Genomic DNA, 19,106 nt, shown 5'->3' with positions numbered 1-19,106 from the left:
TGCACAGTTCCTTCATCATCTAGCACGATTCTCTAATTTTCAACGGCAACTGGGGAGAGGAGTTGGCCTAACGGCCTGGGCGGTCGACCTCGAATCTGGGGAACTGGGTTCGAGTCTTGGCACTGACGCTGAACATCCTGTGATTCTGGGCACATCACTTAATCTCCCCGTGCCTACAAAAATGAATGTGTCCTCGTGTAATGCAACTGGTGCTACGTAAAGTGTTCTGATACCAGATTCGGGCAAGTTTGTGCTATATAAAACTCTGTAAAAAAAAAAAAAAAAAAAAAAAACCTGGGGAAGTCTATGCTAATATATCGTTTCAAAGAAATAAAACACTTTCCTATTGCTGCTTTGGGGCTGCAAAATGCAAAAAAAGTTGTTGCAAATAAGTGTAGCACAATTCCTTGTAGACCATTTCCAACTTGTGGTTTCATTCTGTTGTCCTGGTCGGGATGTCCACCAGTGGGTTTAGTTTATCTGGCTATTAGGCTTCTAGCAAGATCTGGTTGCCTGAGGCTCATCCCCAAATACTGTTGGGTGATGTTTAAGCCTGACATCAAGTTGTCTATTCTTATTTAACTGCAGATTCTTGCAAATGGGAGTGAAACATGCAGCACTAAAAGAATCACACTGAGCTCAAGGGCATAATGTTGTACAGTGCTTTGCTTCTTCCTTGGGCTAGCACTCTAGATCTCTCTCTCTGTGTTCTTAGTTCTGGAGTTCTCCTTCGCCCTGTTGGCAGTTGGAGCTCTGGTTGGACGAGGGGCTGACCTACCAATATCTGTGCTGCATTAAATCCTTTGCTTCACTTACCTGATCGTGGAATCATCTTTCCTTTACAACATTTGGCAACTTGGACTGGCGATGTGTCCAACCACTGCTTCTTCGTTTGTTGCTGCAGCCCATGAAGACTATACAGTGCGGTAGATCTCCAACCCCTGAAGAACCCCGTGTGGGACACAGCGAGGACACTGACATCGTCTTTGGTATCAGCGGTGACTATTTTATCAGAAATTAGACTGTGCTGATGTTTTCTCCTTCTTGGGATTTTGGAAACAGTAATCGACGTCATCTCCATCGACGACCAAGAATCACGGTGAGTTGCTTGGCAACGCGAACACGCAACCACATAACTACGCAGGCACTAGCGTCTCTGAACGCAGGCGGCAGCGTCACTGGAACGCATAAGCAGCGTCACTGGAACGCACAACAACGCACAAGCGGCAGCGTCACCAATCCCGACACGAGTCGTGTCACTGGAACGCATGAGCAGCATCACTGAAACGCGTAACAACGCGTATAACGTTCCTGAAGCGCATTTTCCTTGCGCGTAGACTCTCGCTGTGGTCATAACGTCTGACGTGTTACCAATCACACGCACGACGTAATCGGCCATTTGTAGGTATTTCCCTGCATTGTTGACAATCTCCAAGGAAACGCTCGTGATTGAGCGTTAAGCATCGTTTCTTCGCCACGGATCTTCTCTATTAATAGGAGTAAGCACTTATTTTCAACTCATTTTGGTTTACTGTCTGGTGTACTTGTTTTGTCTACTCATTACCCTGTTTGTAGTCATTAAGGGACATGGCTCAATCGATTAATGTCGCTCTTCCTCCTCAATTTTTGTCAGAGCCAGGCAATCCACCTATAGCACGGGAAGACTGGATAGTCATGTTCTATAATTATATTGAAGCTCTAGATGGAGAGGACTATTCACCTAAACGCAAAAAAGCACTATTAATGACCACTTTGGGTAAAGAGGGACAGCGCCTTTTCAGATATTTACCACAAGTACTACCTGCAGGGTCACAAGCTGACTTGGATGAGTTTAAAGAGGCAGTAACAAGATTAGAAACCCGTTTTGGTAAAGAGGAAAATCTTATCCTTCAAAGATACAAATTTTATAAAAATAAACAATTGGCTGAAGAAAGCATTGATGAGTTTGTAGCAAGACTGCGTGAGTTATCGATTAAATGTAACTTTGGCCAGATGTAAATGTAAATGTAAATGTAAGGTGTTTTGTGGCGCGCTCAATTACTACCGGAGTATCCTGGCGCGAATGACCGCTGGGGAACCCGTCCTGGCTTTCCCTGTGAGATGGTCCCATGCTGGGTATCTCCAAGGTGAAGCCAGGCATCCCCGGCGTCTGTGGGGGGCCGTTGTAGAGATGAGGCAAGCTTAATGCCCAGAGTTACCGAGTGTGATCACTGCCCAAAGTGGGCACCGAGGCGAGAATTATCAGTCCGCTGACCCTGGTCCTCGACCCTGCCGCGTCGGGAATCGAACCCTGGTCCCGGGCCGTTCTCAGCCTCCGGGTCTGCCGCCTCTAACCAGTGAGCCACACCTCTCTACTGATGGCGGACGAATTGATTAGAGACCAGCTAGTTGTTCAAGCCAACAATAGAAAAGTCCAAGAACGTTTGTGGGCGGCGAAGAACCCAACATTGAAAGATGCAATAGAACTAGCTAAAGTCGTGGAAGAAAATGAAAAGTGTATGAGGGAGCTACAGAAAAGTGGTCTGGAGACCAAAGTGGCAGAAATCTCTCATAAGGGTACTTTTAGCGAAAACAGTGACGATGAAGCTACTGCCATTGCAATTGTTAGAAAAAAAGGCTATGTCCTTCAGAAAAAGAATGTACAACAATCATCTTTTAGCAAGAATAATCAAAAGATGTGTTCTAGGTGTGGTAGTTTTTCTCATTCTTCGGATGGGAAATTTTGTTTTGCAAACAACAAAGAGTGTCTACGTTGTGGTAAGACGGGACACTTCGCTAAAATGTGTAGGAATAAGAATAATTCAAGAGTTACAGTCATTAATGAATGTGACGATTTGAGACGTGATGTTAACAAAATTTTAGTTCTGACTGACACTGTGTGCGCGTGTGATAACCAGAGGGGTAATCCTTTTAAGGATGATTTTGTTGTTGATGGGAAAGTTATTACACTCATGGTTGATACAGGTTCCAAGTGGACCAGAATTCCCACTTCATTGATGAAGAGTGTGTGGGGCGAAAGAGCTCTGAAGACGTGCGACATTTTCCCGTCTGGCTACCAGGGTGAGAAAATTGACATGCTAGGTTTCTTTGAAGCTGAAATTGACTTCAAATGCAGATCAGCTTATGGTAAAATATATATATCGGCAGATGGACCAGCAATCTTAGGCCGTCACCATCAATATGATCTGCACATTGTGGTTGATCCTAGATCCGATAATCCTATTTCTATTGTTGAGATCTCATCCGTGGAAGATATATTGGCCAAATATAAAAATGTTTTTAGGGACCAGTTGGGTGAACTTATTGGCTACTCACATCACATAATTCTCAAGGAGGGCAGTTCACCTGTGCAACACAAGGTGAGGAGGGTGCCCTTTGCTTTACGAGATGAAGTTAAGGCTACCCTTGAGGAAATGCTCCAAGGGGGTATCATTGAACCCATCGAAGCATCTCCTTGGGTTTCGCCCGTAGTGATCTCGCAGAAACCGGATAACAAGATCAGATTCTGTGTAGATCTTCGTTCCCTAAACAAGTGTGTTGTAGCTGACGTGTTCCCTCTACCAAACATTGGTGAATTGGTATCGGTGCTTCAGTAAGTTGGACCTTAAACATGCGTACCATCAAATTTGCCTAGATGACAGCTCAAAGCACTTAACTGCTTTTATCACTAGCGAGGGAACATTCCAATTCACTAGGCTACCCTTTGGGCTAGTCTCAGCCGCTAGCGTTTTCCAGAGACTTGTCTCTGAGGTTTTTAAAGGTCTTGATAAGGTGCTGTATTTTCAAGACGATATCTTGATATATGGTGATTCTCTACAAGAACACAATAAAATCTTACAAGATGTGTTAGTTAGAGTGGATAAGGCTGGTTTGACGTTAAGAAAAGAGAAGTGTGCCTTTTTGTTGAAGGAGATAGAGTATTTAGGTTTTTGTTTGTCTGAAGAAGGCATTAGACCAAAGAAAAACTTACTTGAGGCCATTGAGCTAGCACCTTCCCCCGTTGATAAGGATCAACTTCGGTCCTTTATGGGCTTGATCGAGTTTTACTCGAAATTTGTAAGGGATTTTTCGTCTAAGACTGCTTCCCTGAGATCCTTGCTAAAAAAAAGGTGTAAAATTTTGTTGGACTACTGAGCATGAGTCCTGCTTTAAGCTAATTAAAGGGGAACTTAAATCTGCTAATGTCCTCACCCCTTTTGACACTGCTCGGTCCTCCATCCTTATGGTTGACGCCAGTGCTGTTGGCCTTGGTGCGGTCCTCTTACAAAAGCATGGGAGTATTGAAAAAACCATAGCCTTCGCATCTAGGCCTCTATCTACCTCTGAGTCTCACTACTCTGTTATGGAGCGTGAAGCCCTTGCTGCGGTCTGGGGCACAAGTTACTTTCGGACCTACTTGTGGGGTTACAAGTTCGTTTTGCGTACAGACCACAAACCCCTTTTAAATGTCCTAGCGCCTGGTGGGGCCGGAAAGGGTTCTCCAAGATTGGCGAGATTAGCCTCTCGCTTACAAGATTATCAGTGTGAGATCGAATTTGTTCACGGGTGGAAGAATATCCAGGCGGATTGTCTGTCTAGGCTTCCCATTCCTTCCACTTGTTGTGGTTCTGAGATCACGTGTGATGACCTTGCTGTTGCTGTGATTGAGGATGTTTTGTTGGTGGGGGGTGGTTCATTCTCTCGTGATGAGTGGTCCAAAGGCATGGAGGAAGATCTGACTTTAAAGGCTGTTATCAATCTTGTTTCTAAAGGAACAAGAAGGGAAAGTACCGTTAGTCCTTTAGTCAGACCCTTCCTGAAAATCTTGGATGAACTTTCTTTAGAGGGTAAAGATGTGTTGATGCGAGGTGATCGCTTTGTCCCTCCTGGCCTCTTAAGAAGAAGGATCCTTGACTTAGCCCATGAGGGACATTTGGGTCAGAGTCTCACTCAACGTCGTGTCAAACAGAACTTTTGGTGGCCCTCTATTGATAATGATGCGGTGGATTGTGTGTTGAAGTGTAGCTTCTGCAAAGAAGGCGAGAAGCGTCTGAAAGTTTTGGGCTCTCAGTCTACACATAAGATTGTTTTTGAGAATGTCCCCTGGCACAGTGTCTGCATAGACTTCATAGGCCCCATGAGTGAATTACCTACTGATCACCGTTTTGCAATTGTCTTAATCGATTGTTTTTCGAAATGGCTTTGTGTACAATTTGTAAAAGAGATCAACACTGACACCACCATTAAGTTTTTGAAGAGCATTTTTATTAATGAAGGTTACCCATCTGTCCTCATTTCAGATAATGGGACTCAACTCACATCCTCGAAAATGACTTCTTTTGTAAATGAATGTGGCATCAGGCATCAGAAGACTAGTCTTTACAACCCACAGGGCAATGGCCTTTGTGAAAGAGTGAATCGCCTTGTAAAGGGTGTGATTCAGATGTTTGTTGAGACCGGTTGCTTTTCTGATGAACGTGTCCAGGAACTGGTCTGGGCTTACATCTCCACTCCGCATAAGAGTGGTGAAAAGTCTCCCTTTGAACTAATGCGTGGACGCACACCAAAAACCAAATTAATCCCTGCTTGGTTGAAGGGCTCTTGTGGTGAAGTGCCTTTAATTTGTAACAGTACCAGCTTGCCCATCTCTGTTGGTGACCTTGTTAAAGTTAAGCCGGGGAGGCTTGCCAAAGGTCTTAGCAAGTTTAGGGGTCCCTACAGAGTCAAGAAGGTCTTTCCACATTTCATTGTCTTAGCCAATGGTGAAAGTTGGAACTATCGGAGGGTGGCGCTCTACCAAAAATGTAAAGATTCTTCTTCTGATGACCTGTTTGCTACTGGAGTTGATGGTTGTAATGGTTATTTGCTGTCTTCTGGCCGTCCTTCTCCCATCCCCTTGCCAACTGGACGGGGGGAGGTGGGTGGTGGAGATGCCTCCACATCTTTACGCACACATCATAGTGGTTCTTTGGTTGATTCTGCTCCTATCTCTTGTTCCTATTTCTGTCCCCTGTGCTCCTGCCTCTCCTTCCTCTTCTTTGGTTGATGTCAGATTGAGGAGCTCTCGCTCCCGTCGCCCACCGATGTATTTGAATGACTATGTACATTAGTGTTTTCTTTTCTTTTCCTGTGTTATCTTTCCTTGCAAAGGGGGGAGATATGTTGTACAGTGCTTTGCTTCTTCCTTGGGCTAGCACTCTAGATCTCTCTCTCTGTGTTCTTAGTTCTGGAGTTCTCCTTCGCCCTGTTGGCAGTTGGAGCTCTGGTTGGACGAGGGGCTGACCTACCAATATCTGTGCTGCATTAAATCCTTTGCTTCACTTACCTGATCGTGGAATCATCTTTCCTTTACAACACATAACTATTGAGACTTTTCTTGAGTGGACCATATAGTTAATTGACTGTGAAGAGCACCCCAGCCCTCTAAGGAAAGGTCTGTGGTGCGAATGATGAATGGCTTTGTAAAGCAAAGCCTAGTGTCTCATCCTGTGGCAGTGCTCATCTGTCAGTGTCAACTGTCAAGGGAGTTTTTCAATCAGTTTCACTTGCAGACCGCAGAGAAAGATGCAAGAAAAGAGGGCCCTGGAAGAAATCGGACTGAACTAACCCGCTTGCGACTGAATTATGAAGTTGTGACATTTATTTCTGTGACAGGTAAACCTTCCCCTGTCCTGCGGTTATCCCCCCCCCTCCCGCCTTCCTATCCCCAGGCCTGAGCTCAGATCTTGTGCTGACCTTAAAGATGACTTTTCCAGTGTTGGTCGAAGCTTTGGTTTCAAAGTCCAAGTAGCAATTGTGGATTTCTGGACTGCTTGGATGGACAAGCCTTTCAGAAACAAATCCTCCCAAAATGAAACATCCAACTGTTTTGTATAGCAGTTGACTTTATATAGGGTTTCATGTCCCCCGAAGAGGGGACCAAGTACTTTGACATAAGAGCAGCTCACTACTTCGTAGGTTGTGCTTGGCTGGAAGGGCGTGAGTTTGTAGTGTGACCTGAACTTGAAGTGTGAGTGTTGTGGGTGATGACCAGAGTTACACTCTTACTCTTTTATGTTGCCTAACATGGGCATGTAGTGATTTGGAAGAGGGAAGAGGTGTGGTGCAGCAGCTAGGGCGGCTGACTAAGGAACACAAGGGCTCACGGTTCGATGCCCGGCGCAAGGTTAGCCCAGCACCTTGTGACTCTGGGCAATAGCTCGCGTAATTTTCCCGCCGGCCCGAGCGCCGGGACACCTCGCGCCTGAGGTAACTGCGCACTTTGCAAATGCTGGTATTATTATTATTTTTTAAAAGGCATGAACAATAGGATGCGTAAATCATTAAGGTGTTGCAGTAAGCGGTTGGAATGATGCAGTAATGTAAGTATGGTGTATGTGGTTAGTAGCTTCTATGTACCTGCCGCTGCGATTATTTGTAGAGCACAGTAAAGAACAGTGAGTGATACCTGTGCATGCAGACATGGCTACCTTCCTTTGGACCGATTTGGCTCCAATTCTAGTGCATCCATACCCTTCTGGTGCTGGTGAATTGTTCCATCTCTTTGTCCGTACAATTCATAATTTGATGGGAAGAGCCAGGTTTAAATTGATTTCCTGAATTCCAGTGGCCTTCGAGGTTTGCCTTCTCTGGGAGTTTTGCAATTTTGCTGACTGTAAGAGGAAGGAGGGCCACAGATGTGTGCCTTCTTGAATGGAGGGACTGAAAACTGGGCTTCAAGTCAAGATTTAAGGATTATGTTTTGATTGTCTAAGCAGCTTTTCGTCAATGAAAGTTCACCCAGTGCTACGATTAGTGCTAGGTGCATTGCAGAGTGCCTTAAAGGGGGAACACCAGCCCACAGGTAGCCCGTGAAGTGCTTGGAGGTCTGGTGTAATGTAGACACACATTCAAAGGTGAAGGAGTTTATCATTCCAGATTCTTGTACTGTTTGTAGCAGGCACAGCAACGCCCTCGAGTAGAGTCTATCTGCATAGCTAGACAAAGCATACAAAGGAGAATTTAACAGGTAGCCTCTGTGTGAAAGAAACCTCGCTGTACGAAACAGTCCTTAACGGATGGCCAGCCACTGGCGCGAAGCATGGTAAATACTGTTGGTGCAGATTGAGGTCCAACTGGTAACTCTCGGATCTGAGAATGATGGCCGTTAATACAAAACCTTTTGTACTTTCTGAACTTTGGCAGGATTACGTAGCTGGTTTTTATAGACATTCTATTGCTCTTTTGAGCATGACAAACCAGATTTTGTCTTCCTTTTCGGCGGGTACGTGCTGAGTTGGGTTGGGGCCAGTCTGGTGCTTGAGGATTTATTCTCCTTTTATAAAACTCCAAGGTGTACGCTGATAGAACCATTTCGAGCACATACTGGTCTGTGTGGGTTAGCTTTCTAGTCTTTTGTGAAAGTGTAAACCTCCACGCCATCAGGATGTGGCAAAAATGTCAGCATGGATAGAAAACAAAGTGTCATTTTTCAATGTCTAGCGATTTGAAGTAGCAGGATTCTTTCCTGTTGCTTGAATAGGTTTAAATCAATTGGTGTACATTACATAATTGTGTATTCCTAACAGGAAGTCGAATGCAGGTTTTATTGCAGGTAAGGTGGCTGCAATGAAGACAGACTGCAGTCTGATCTCAAGCCATAAAGAGAGTAGCCTATAATATTGTGTATTGAGGTGAAGGATGGGCCATCTTAGTTTTTGCTTTAACGTTCTCTAAAGCTTCGTCAACATGAATGGGCATATCACTGACTTAAGTTTGTGACTCTGGGCCGAAAGATGTATTCTTTAATCTTTCCTAGAGGAGACTGGAGACGCATTAGGGAACTGGTGAAACCCTGATGAGGAAAAATGTCCTTTGTGGTCTCAATTCCTGCTGCTGAAGATAGCTTACCCTCTTACAAAAATGACAGTCTCTGCACCTTCATTTCTCAAGAATGAAATCTATAAAAGGAGAAACATTCTCACACATCAGCAAAGGCATTAGACCAAGAGAGTATTTTGAAGGAAAACGTTTCCCCTCTCCCAGAAAAATCACTATCTTGCCCAGACAGAGTCTATGTGGAAGAAACACTCTGCCAAAAAGGATTTCCAGTTAAAGCATAGAAACAGTACCTTTTTGTTTGGAAGAGCTCAAACTACTATGTTCTCACAAAAACACAGAAAAGGCACTGCAGCATCTCTCCTAGTATGGCTTACACAAAAGGTGATGGGAGGAATGCTAACCACTGGCAATCGCTCCGGCAGCCTTCGAACCCACTGGTCTTTTGCCCACTTTGTCACCTCAGATTAAACCCAGCCATATGCAAATCAATCTTGGCCCTGATCCAATAGGAAGAGTCTAGCCTGAACTGCCAAGCCAGGTCATGTGTGATTGATGAAGCCGTAAAGGGCCACCATTGTCAAACTAAGATTGGAATATATGTTGCTGTTTTATATTAATATGCAGGAAGGCAGAGGTCATTCTAAAAGTTTCTAAATATATAAAAAAAGAAATACAAGGCTGGCTCACTCAATATAACAAAGTTCTGTTTAGATTTGTTTCAGGAAATTAGAAATTCAAACATAAGAGACAGAGGCATATTCCGGCATTCCACTATGGATGATTCAGTTACAGTTCATTGTCCCAGCCCCAAGGAGTGTCTCACCTGGCCCGGGAACAGGGAGAACTCCTTCAGCTCAGACAGGTCTACTGGCACCTGCATGCCTGAAGAGTGTTCCTGGTCCCCCTCCAAGACTACAGACTTGGCATTCAGCTTTCCATTGCTGTCGCAGCCGATCTGTCCCAGCAGCGTGACCGGTTCCTGTGGAGCAAACAGGGAGAGGTATCTTAGCTGAAGCTTCGCAGAATGAAACTTGGACATATTATGGACAGCAAACAATATCACACTATAGTTCTTTGGCCTTCTTTAGTGTTATCGGGTGACTCCTAGGAATAAACTGCATGCACTCGACAAGCTCACTCCAACATACAGCAACATTGACAGTGGTTTCAAAGCGCATAGGATTAACAAGATCAGGATAGTTCAAATATATTAAGATGGCTAAGAGAGGGTTTTAGAATTTGACTGAGCTTTTTTTCTAGTATTTACCCGTTAGCTCTGCATGATTTAGCATATTGGTATTTGCAATGCATGTACTAAGGGTGGTGAATATTTCTAATGTATAGACGAGTCCTATATTGAGATAGAACTTGAAAATTGCTAAAATATTGCATTGATTATAAATTAACTTGTATTTCAGACCAGCAGAGAGCTGGAAGGTGAAAGGCTATACCCAGGTACTTTATTCTTGAGAATACACTAGCTACATTACCCAATTTAGACATTGCTTAGATACATTTTAACTGTGTATGGTTAATAAATGATTTCGTGGCAAGGGCTATCTGCTGCTGCACATAGTATTTTGTTGCTCTCTTTAAAAAAATTTAAGGAATGACGAATGATTGCATGAATTCTGCATTAAATGATGAAGACTTTCCAGAAGCTAATCCCTCATCCACAGCAATTTCTGCAGGTTCTATCTCAGTAACCTCCTCTTATGCTGCATAACCCACAGCTGCCTCAACCATCCATGGCACACCCATAGGAACCATGTGCACCACCTACAACGCCACACTATGTACGTCCCATTATGCTGGATATGGGCAAGGAAGTCCAGCAGGACACAGATTAGGACACTGAAGAAGATGAAGGTCCAGAATAGCAGCCAGAGGAGGAGGGTGAGCACCAGGTTGAAGAGTTAAGGGACTATTGTCTACACAAGGGGAGAAAACTGCTCAGCAGACAGATTCACCAAGATGACATCACCCACTTCCATGCTTTGTTGCTGTTCTCTTTTTTTGTAATTATTATTATTTTATTTGTTTAATCGGCTGGTACTGAAACTCAAGAGTGCAAAGGTTTTCAAACTTTCCAACAACATGTCTCACAGCTTAGTAAATTAGCCACAAACAAGTCACTAATGTGTCTGAAGTAGGTTTGCATGGGCCTCATTACCTTTAGTAGACTACTGATGTAGCCCATCCAGCCGGTGCTAGAGGTCTAGTGGTAGCAGTTGTGTAGTTCATGGAACAGCGTGGTGAAAGTATCATCTCAAGCAGGCTCCACTATGGTGGATGTTTTAGACACCACTAAGCAAGCCTCGGCTTCCAACCTGAGGAAGACAGGATCGTTTTAACAGCAGATGCCTCTCTGGAAGGTTAGAGAGCTCACTTGCAAGGACTATCAACAAGTGGTAGGTAGTCCAAGGAAGAGAAATCTATTCACATAAAAATCTTGGAGATATAGGTCATTGGATTGGGCCTGCATGTGTTCCTACCATGACGGGCAAGCCAAAACATGCTGTTCCGAACCGATAATACAACCTCCATGTACTACATAGCAAAACTGGGAGGTGCGAAGTCTCACATCTTATCAGAGGAGGCCCAAAGTGTATGGGACTAGTCTATTGCAAATCAAGTAGACATCTTTGTGAAACACCTGCCACGGGTATAGATTGAGCAGGCAGGCGCTCCCCACTGCTGTACCGGATAGCCATGAAGGAGAGCTCAATCGAGCAGCTACAACAAATCTTGAAGAAGTGGGGCTATCCAATAATGGACCTATTAACCACCTGTCAGAACAATAAATGCCTGTACTATACAAGCAGATAGTATAGGCAGCACAGAAGTGCTGCAGGGACAATTCCTTCTCAAGGACATAGCTGAACATCTTCACCTATGCCTTTCTACTCTTTCCCCTCATTTACAGGGTGCTGATAAATACCAAAATGGAAAAATGTTCGCTGACTCTTGTGGCCATAGCAATCCTAGTACACCAACCTGATTAGTTAGTCCTAGTACCAGCCATTACCACTGAATATTCATTTAGTGCTTCTCAGCAGAAACAACAACCGGATCCTACACCACGACTTGACGTCGCTCAGTCCAACAGCCTGGTTCCTGACCACTCGAGTTTGAGAAGCTGGACATGTCTGCAGAATGATAAGCAGTGTGTGAATCACTGAAAACACCAATACTGGAGACTAAATTAGTTACTTGTAGCTCCTGTTCTTCATAGATTTGCACACAGTTCTCTCTCCTCACTTTTCAGATGTTCACTACCTAAAGCTCCATATCCTTCACATTTGCAATAAAGTCTAAGTTATGGAGACATGTAGGGGAAGTGGAGCGCTCAAAAAAATGTACCTTATTGCTGAAGGTTGGGTGGTTTCAGATGAGATGACGTACTATAAATAAGAATTGTTGTTGGACCTATGGCCATTTTAGCAGCATTTACGGTTGTAAAAAACATACCAGTGATTCTCAGCCAACCAAAGGAAATATTCAAGCATGTGAATCTATGAAAGATGCCATTGCTGGAGAACTGCAGTTACAGGTAAATTATTTCTTGCAAGTGATTTGGCCAATGCTGGCTGCTGTGATCCTCTTTATCTAATGGCACAGAGCTCCACACAACCTCATATTGGAAATAGCTATGGGGCAGCTAAACCATCCTGAATTGATGTATACTTGTGGCTTGCCTTATATCCTACATTATAGAGATGCTGTTGGGAGTGTCAGTCCACTTCACAAGCAGATCTTGCTGGGATGAACCCAAATCAAGCTGCATGTCAAAAGACAACATTTTACCTCTTTTTAAGGCTTCTGGCTTGAAAGCTATAGATGACAATGACACACAGCAAACAGATAATAACATGCACAATTGTTCACCTGCCAATTCACACAAACCACAATTATAATTGACACAAAACTGGCAATCCAGGTAGAAGGAAAGTTATTTTATTATAACCCAAGCCTTTAACAATGTTATTTTCAGCGACTTCATAACTGCACCCATGTATAGGATAAAGCACACATTTGCATTAAAAAAAAATCATTTGTGAACATGTGCTGTCCACTAATTAAAGTGGGCACCTTGCACCAGTCCAAACAACCCTTAGGGTGATTTAAGAGGTCAAAGATAACCTTAGAAATCTATCCAAGTGGTAACCGTGGAGAGCAGCCTTCAGGCTTAGTCTTGAAAGAATGTTAGGCAGCTTGTTTTACCAGAATGCAAACTTATTCTATTGGTTAAATGAAAGGAACACCACACATTAGTTATAAGAATATATATTTATTACTATAACAAGTTAAATACCTCACAGTATCTGCTACACACAGATAAACACAAAGCACACAATACTGTAGCACAGAAACAATCTTAAGTAGCACTAATACACAGTGAGCTCCAGGGGGAGACTAAACCATATACTAATATTAGTGGAATAAGAACCACGACTCGAGTCAAGACAATGTCTAGAGAGTGTAGAATCACTGGACTATGCACAGGGATACCAAGTGTGCCCCAGAGGCAGACTTTCAGGCACTTTGGAAGAGCCCTCACCCAGCCTCAATACACTAAATCCTGTCAGGGAGGTGGTCACACTTCCCTGTGACAGGATGCCTATTGTCCTGCCTTTCCCTGCTCGAGCTTGGCTCAGCAGCAGGAGGGCAGAAATATGTCTCTGGTCGGTGCAACCATTTTGTGCTGCCTGGGTCGAGAAAGCTGGTACCGGATAGACCAGTGACCCCACAAAGCTGGCTTCAGAAGGATGGAATCATACCTCCCACACCGGTTACCAGTGTAGAGGTATGATTCGAAGATGTATGATACCAAACTCTACATGTTTCGTTTCAGCCGTTTTCGAGATAGCATTTTCCGCGAGGATATAATGCACCTCTACCTATATATCTGGCTGTGTCACAGACAACCCGGGAGAATGGTCTCCAAAGGGTGGAGAGGAGCTCTGCTCATGCAGGGGCACCCCCTCATGTAAATCCCAGCACCCTGCCTTCAGGATTGTCAAGGCCTGCTATAGTGGTGACTTGCACGTATTAAGTGTAGTGACCTATAGCTATAGGAAACCTATATCTAAAGTAAGTGGTGCAAGCACCAGCGTACACAGGCTGCAATGGCAGGACTGTAGTTCCATTTTGCATGACTCTTATGGGTGGCATAATACATGCTTCTGCCCATGGGAGGCCTCTGGGGTACCTATGCCCTGGGTACATGTGTACCATATACTAGGGACTGACAAGGGTACCCCAGTATCAAATCTGGAGTGTATCCAAGTACATAACACAAACAATTTAGGGAGAAAACAGAAAGACTGGGATCCTGATTAGCAGGATCCCAGTCAGACTCGTCAAAAGCCAGCAAAAAGTGGGGGTAACCATGAAGTCAGATTCTACCTTCCTACAACATGCTTATGAAAAAAGCAACAGTTCAGGTTGTTTGTGGAGAGTGAGGCAACGTGAAAGACCGAGGACTGAATGCTATAGAGAGGAAGGACATATGGCCTCAAACTATCCAGGTACTGAATAGGCAGAGGTCACCATATACTATTAGAAAGATCATAATTCCCTCTCTGCCCGAGACAAGAGAACTGGATGAACATGGAGCCAGGGGGTAATGCTCACTCTTGGAACAATCCATCCTGAATCAATGGACTGAGCAGTCAACCGAGCGACTCTACATGTGACTTTAATTTGATGTTGCATTATATAAGCAACAAGGTCATATTCACAGATCTCGCTGGCAATGATGGTTTCTGCAAGCACTGGGGAAAGAGCGAGGTAAACACTAGACGCAAACAATGATGAGCATTCTCACCTGGGCAGGCATGGATACTGCGGAGAACTCTTCAATGTGGAAATGATCCTTCAAGGTACAGCCGAGGTCCTCAATTTTAGCAGACAAAACTGGAGACAAAGCAAATAACACATAAGGATTAACCTGTCAATTTCAATTTCTCACATATTTACTAGTTTTATTAATCAAGGGGTTTCCAAAAGGTCAATCTCGAGCTACCAGTGGCTCTCAGGTTGCCTCGGAGTAGCTCATACACAATAATTAGCCATCAGCTGGTTTGACAATATGCAGCTGCCCAAATGCAATGACAGGCTTATGCCCCACTGTGCCTCACTTGTTTCCTTTCTCCTTTCTTCCTCTACTTCTTTCCCTTTTCTCTGCTTTCTCTCTATTCTGTTTCTGTTACTCGTTTTTCTTGCTCTCTTTCAGTCCCCCAATCCATTCTCTCCTTTCCTGTTTTTCTCTTTCTTTCACAATTTGCTTTTGCTTTCCTGGTCTTTTCTTTTTTCTTTATCTTCATTCTGGCAAGAAATAGAACATTTTCTAATTCAAAAACAATTAATTTACCAACCACTCACGGCACCTACGGTATTACTTGCTTTAAATACGAGAAGTAACAATCATTCCGGCTGGCTAAACATAGCACTGTCTTGTGCTAGATTGGTGGTTGCTAGAGCATGGATTTCACCAAACCCACCATGTAGGACAGAATGGTTAACCTTAATCCATGAAATATACTCTATGGAAAAAGCTCTTGCTAAGAATAACAGCCAAAAAGCAGCAGAAAGAATGGAAAAGATATGGACTAATTTTGTATAACCCTTTTTTAGGAAATAAGATGAATGGCTAGGGTCTTTGTGCTTTGCAGATTGAATGCTTTTGGTTTACTACTGATTTCTTATATATTGTATATATTCTGCATTAGTATTCTTTTTTGTTAGGCTGATGTGCTATCATGTGTAGGAATATGATGTTTTACTTTGCATAATCGGTATACTTAACTTCTCCCTGAAATCACTCCAAAATTTGTATTGATATAATGCTGTTTTTTCTGGTATGACATGCTTGCCAAAATAAAAAAAAAAAAAAAAAAAAAAAAGGAAATGATCCTTCAAGGTACAGCCGAGGTCCTCAATTTTAGCAGACAAAACTGGAGACAAAGCAAAGCAACACATAAGGATTAACCTGTCAATTTCAATTTCTCACATATTTACTAGTTTTATTAATCAAGGGGTTTCCAGAAAGGTCAATCTCGAGCTACCAGTGGCTCTCAGGTTGCCTCTGAGTAGCTCATACACATTAATTAGCCATCAGCTGGTTTGACAATATGCAGCTGCCCAAATGCAATGACAGGCTTATGCCCCACTGTGCCTCACTTGTTTCCTTTCTCCTTTCTTCCTCTACTTCTTTCCCTTTTCTCTGCTTTCTCTCTATTCTGTTTCTGTTACTCGTTTTTCTTGCTCTCTTTCAGTCCCCCAATCCATTCTCTCCTTTCCTGTTTTTCTCTTTCTTTCACAATTTGCTTTTGCTTTCCTGGTCTTTTCTTTTTTCTTTATCTTCTTTCTTTCTCGTCTTTATAGGACTTATCTTTTTCTTCCTCTTTCCTTCTCGACTTGTACTTCACTTGCTCTCCTTTTCTTTTGCCCTTGCTTCTGACTTGCTCTTTCCTTGCTCCTATCTTTTCCTACCACCTTCTTTATCTGTTCTCTTCTACTTTCACTTGTTTTCTTTTCCTTTATTCCTTCTTTCTCCTTTGCTTAGCTTCCATTTCTTTTTCTTCCTTTCTTTTTCTTTATTACTTCTCCTTGTTTTGCCTTCTCATGTATTTTGTCTTATTCTCCCTTTTTTGTTTCTGCTTCTATTGTCTTCATCCTTCTTCCTCTCTTTTTTCTTTCTTGTTCTCACTTTGTCTTTCTCCTTCCCATACTCAACATCTCTCCTAACCTTTATCTCTATCCCTGGCTTTCTCTCTGCTTTTATCTTTTTGTATACTTTTTCTTTCACTGGCTCTCAGTCTCTTCATTTCTTTCTTCCTCTACTTACATGTGTCCTTTCATTGTCTTTTGTTTCCTTTCTACACTCCTTTCTTCCTCAAATTTCTTTTTTTTCCCCGTCTTCTCCTTTTGTATTTTTCCCTCTCCTTTTCTCTTCCATTCTTTCCCTCCTCCCTGGCTTCTTAAAGCAATCTCTTTGTGAATTAATTTGTGTGCCATTATTGAGGATGATCACTGCAGAGCTATGCTTACTTGTAGCTACCCATGAAATTTGCATGGGCCTCACAAAATGTATTTATGCTAATGGTCATTCGGGTCATAACTCTCAAAATGAGAGCAGTCTCATTTATTGCAGTTGATTCAAACTACTGATAAAATGTATTCTTCGGGTCTCCACAAGTTAACATTTGCTGTGGAGCTAGTGGTGCATGAACGTAATATCCTGGAGTAGGACTAGGATACTCAACGGGAACTGATTGTAATTTGTACCTTATGTACCCTTATCAAGCACCCTTATTTTAGGTGGTAGCTCAAGGTGGGTTTCAATGACCAGAAGTAGCTCACTACAGAAAAGGTTGGACACCCCAGCATTAGCCTTTACAGGAGTCTTCATTAAATCTTAGGTTTAATAAAGGTGTTTTGTACTATTGTCTGTGCTATATCAAAGCTATGGAATTTCACTAAAGAACATTTAGAAATTGGGTCTCTTGTTAACAGAGTAGGGACCAGAATCCTAGTCTGGGTAAGCTAGATACACACTGTAACCTGTACTCACCCTGTGGTAGCTTGGTACAGAGCAGTCAGGCTTATACAAAGAGGCAATGTGTAAGGTATTTGTGCAACACACACACACACAGTAACAAAATGAGAACACCACAAAACTACACTACACAGTGTTAGTAAAATAGATAATTTTATGAGCAGTACAAGACCAAAATGCCAAGCATTCAATAAGTAGAAACGGAGTTATGAATTTTTAAAGATTAAACAAATTATAGTGCTTAGAATCATAAAGCACCAAAGGGAACATCGGTTAACGCTAGACCGGGGTAAATCCAAAGTTCAGGCTGAACGCGATGAACGGCAGGGCGGCTACAGTACTCATGCAGGCCTCGCTGAAAAAGAACCATGGATGGATGAATCGTCGACACCGAGGTCTGGATGGAAGGAGCAGAGGAGGCGATGCCTCTTCGTTGATCTCTTGGATGTACGCGACGTGTCGGTTTTGATCCGCACAGTCTGTGAAGTCTCGTCGACAAACCCCTAGGTCAGGGGTACTCATAGTACGGCCCGGCAAGCCTTCCCTGGCGGCCCGCGGACATTGTAAATATCGTACCCGAGTTTTTTTTTTTTTTAAGTGTGTCTGCAACCAGAGCGCCACTCAGCAACTCTGCTGCTCTGTGGGGGACGGGCGATTCCCGCCGTAGTCCGAGTGGGGCTGCAGGGGCGCTGAGAGGTGATCAAGGCCTAATTAGCATGTTAATGGTCTATTAAAGATCTGTCAAGAGCTCGGGTGCGGCTGTGTGTGTGTGGGCCTGCGCCTGGAAGCTGTCACAGACTGGGCACACACAGCAAGGGTGAGGAGAGGGGGAGGGGGCGCGGGAGAGAAAGGGAGGCAGACACGGAGGGAGAGCAAGTGGGAGGGAAAGGGAGGGAGAAGGATTTACTCTCTTGTAGGATTCATTGACTCTGAATAATTTGCGTTTTATGTAAAGCGCTCTGTGACCCTACATTAGAATGGGCATCGTAATAATAACAATTCATTCCGAGAGGGCGGCTATAAAGAAATGAGGGGAAGCACTGAAAGGAAATAGTGAAGGCATCCTTAGAGAAGGCGGGAAGGGGGGCAACAAAGGCTCTCGCAATGGGAGGCTACTAACGCTAAAACCGACCCTGCCCAATGCTATTTCAGCATTTTCAGTAATGTGGTGCCACTGTCCCACCTGGGACAGAGTAAGGCCCGTGACCAATGTTTGACCTCTGTGTCCCTGGGAGAATCTGCGATGTGATGGATGGCTGTCTATGGGGACAGCTCGCCCTTTGCGTTTGGTGTAATTACAATTCATTCCTATTTAATTCTCGGGGAGAGCTGTTCGCAGAGATGAAGCTCTGAACCTTACTCCTGAAAAATAAGAGCAGTTGTTGAAACATCTGTTGGAGCGAGAAGGTACTGTTGTTGCCCTTGGGTATTTTTGCATTATACTCAACCACCAGTTCGTTAACTAGTGCTTGCCTAATCTGATAGTTAAGGATGTTTTAGCATTTAAATTCAGCTTACAAGCAAAGTAACCTTTTTGACTAGCGATCAGCCACGTCTATAACCCACAAAATCGGGGTTTAGGTACGCAAATACATTTTCTCTCATACAAATTGAAGTACCTCAGCCTGCCAGCTGTAACGCAACCCCACTCACCATTGGCTGAAGTTGTGCACCCTCTGTGCACTGGCTAATGTAGACCCACTGCAGTACCCTACAAAGAAGTGAGTGTATTCCTGCAAAAGGT

General features: G+C 43.6%; 1 protein-coding gene across 1 annotated transcript in view; it reads right to left on the bottom strand.

The window, feature by feature from the left end:
• Positions 1 to 19,106, bottom strand: part of POLA2 (DNA polymerase alpha 2, accessory subunit) — a 288,530-nt gene that overhangs the window by 165,354 nt on the left and 104,070 nt on the right. Inside the window, exons 7-8 of the mRNA XM_086938034.1 lie at positions 14,630 to 14,718; positions 9,623 to 9,778 (exon numbers count right to left, since the gene is read on the bottom strand). Coding sequence (XP_086794160.1) covers positions 9,623 to 9,778; positions 14,630 to 14,718 — 245 coding nt within the window. The remainder of the gene's footprint in view (positions 1 to 9,622; positions 9,779 to 14,629; positions 14,719 to 19,106) is intronic.

Source organism: Lissotriton vulgaris, chromosome 9 (assembly GCF_964263255.1).
Source record: "Lissotriton vulgaris chromosome 9, aLisVul1.2, whole genome shotgun sequence".
Lineage (NCBI taxonomy): Eukaryota > Metazoa > Chordata > Amphibia > Caudata > Salamandridae > Lissotriton > Lissotriton vulgaris.
This window is presented reverse-complemented; position numbering and strand designations above follow the sequence as displayed.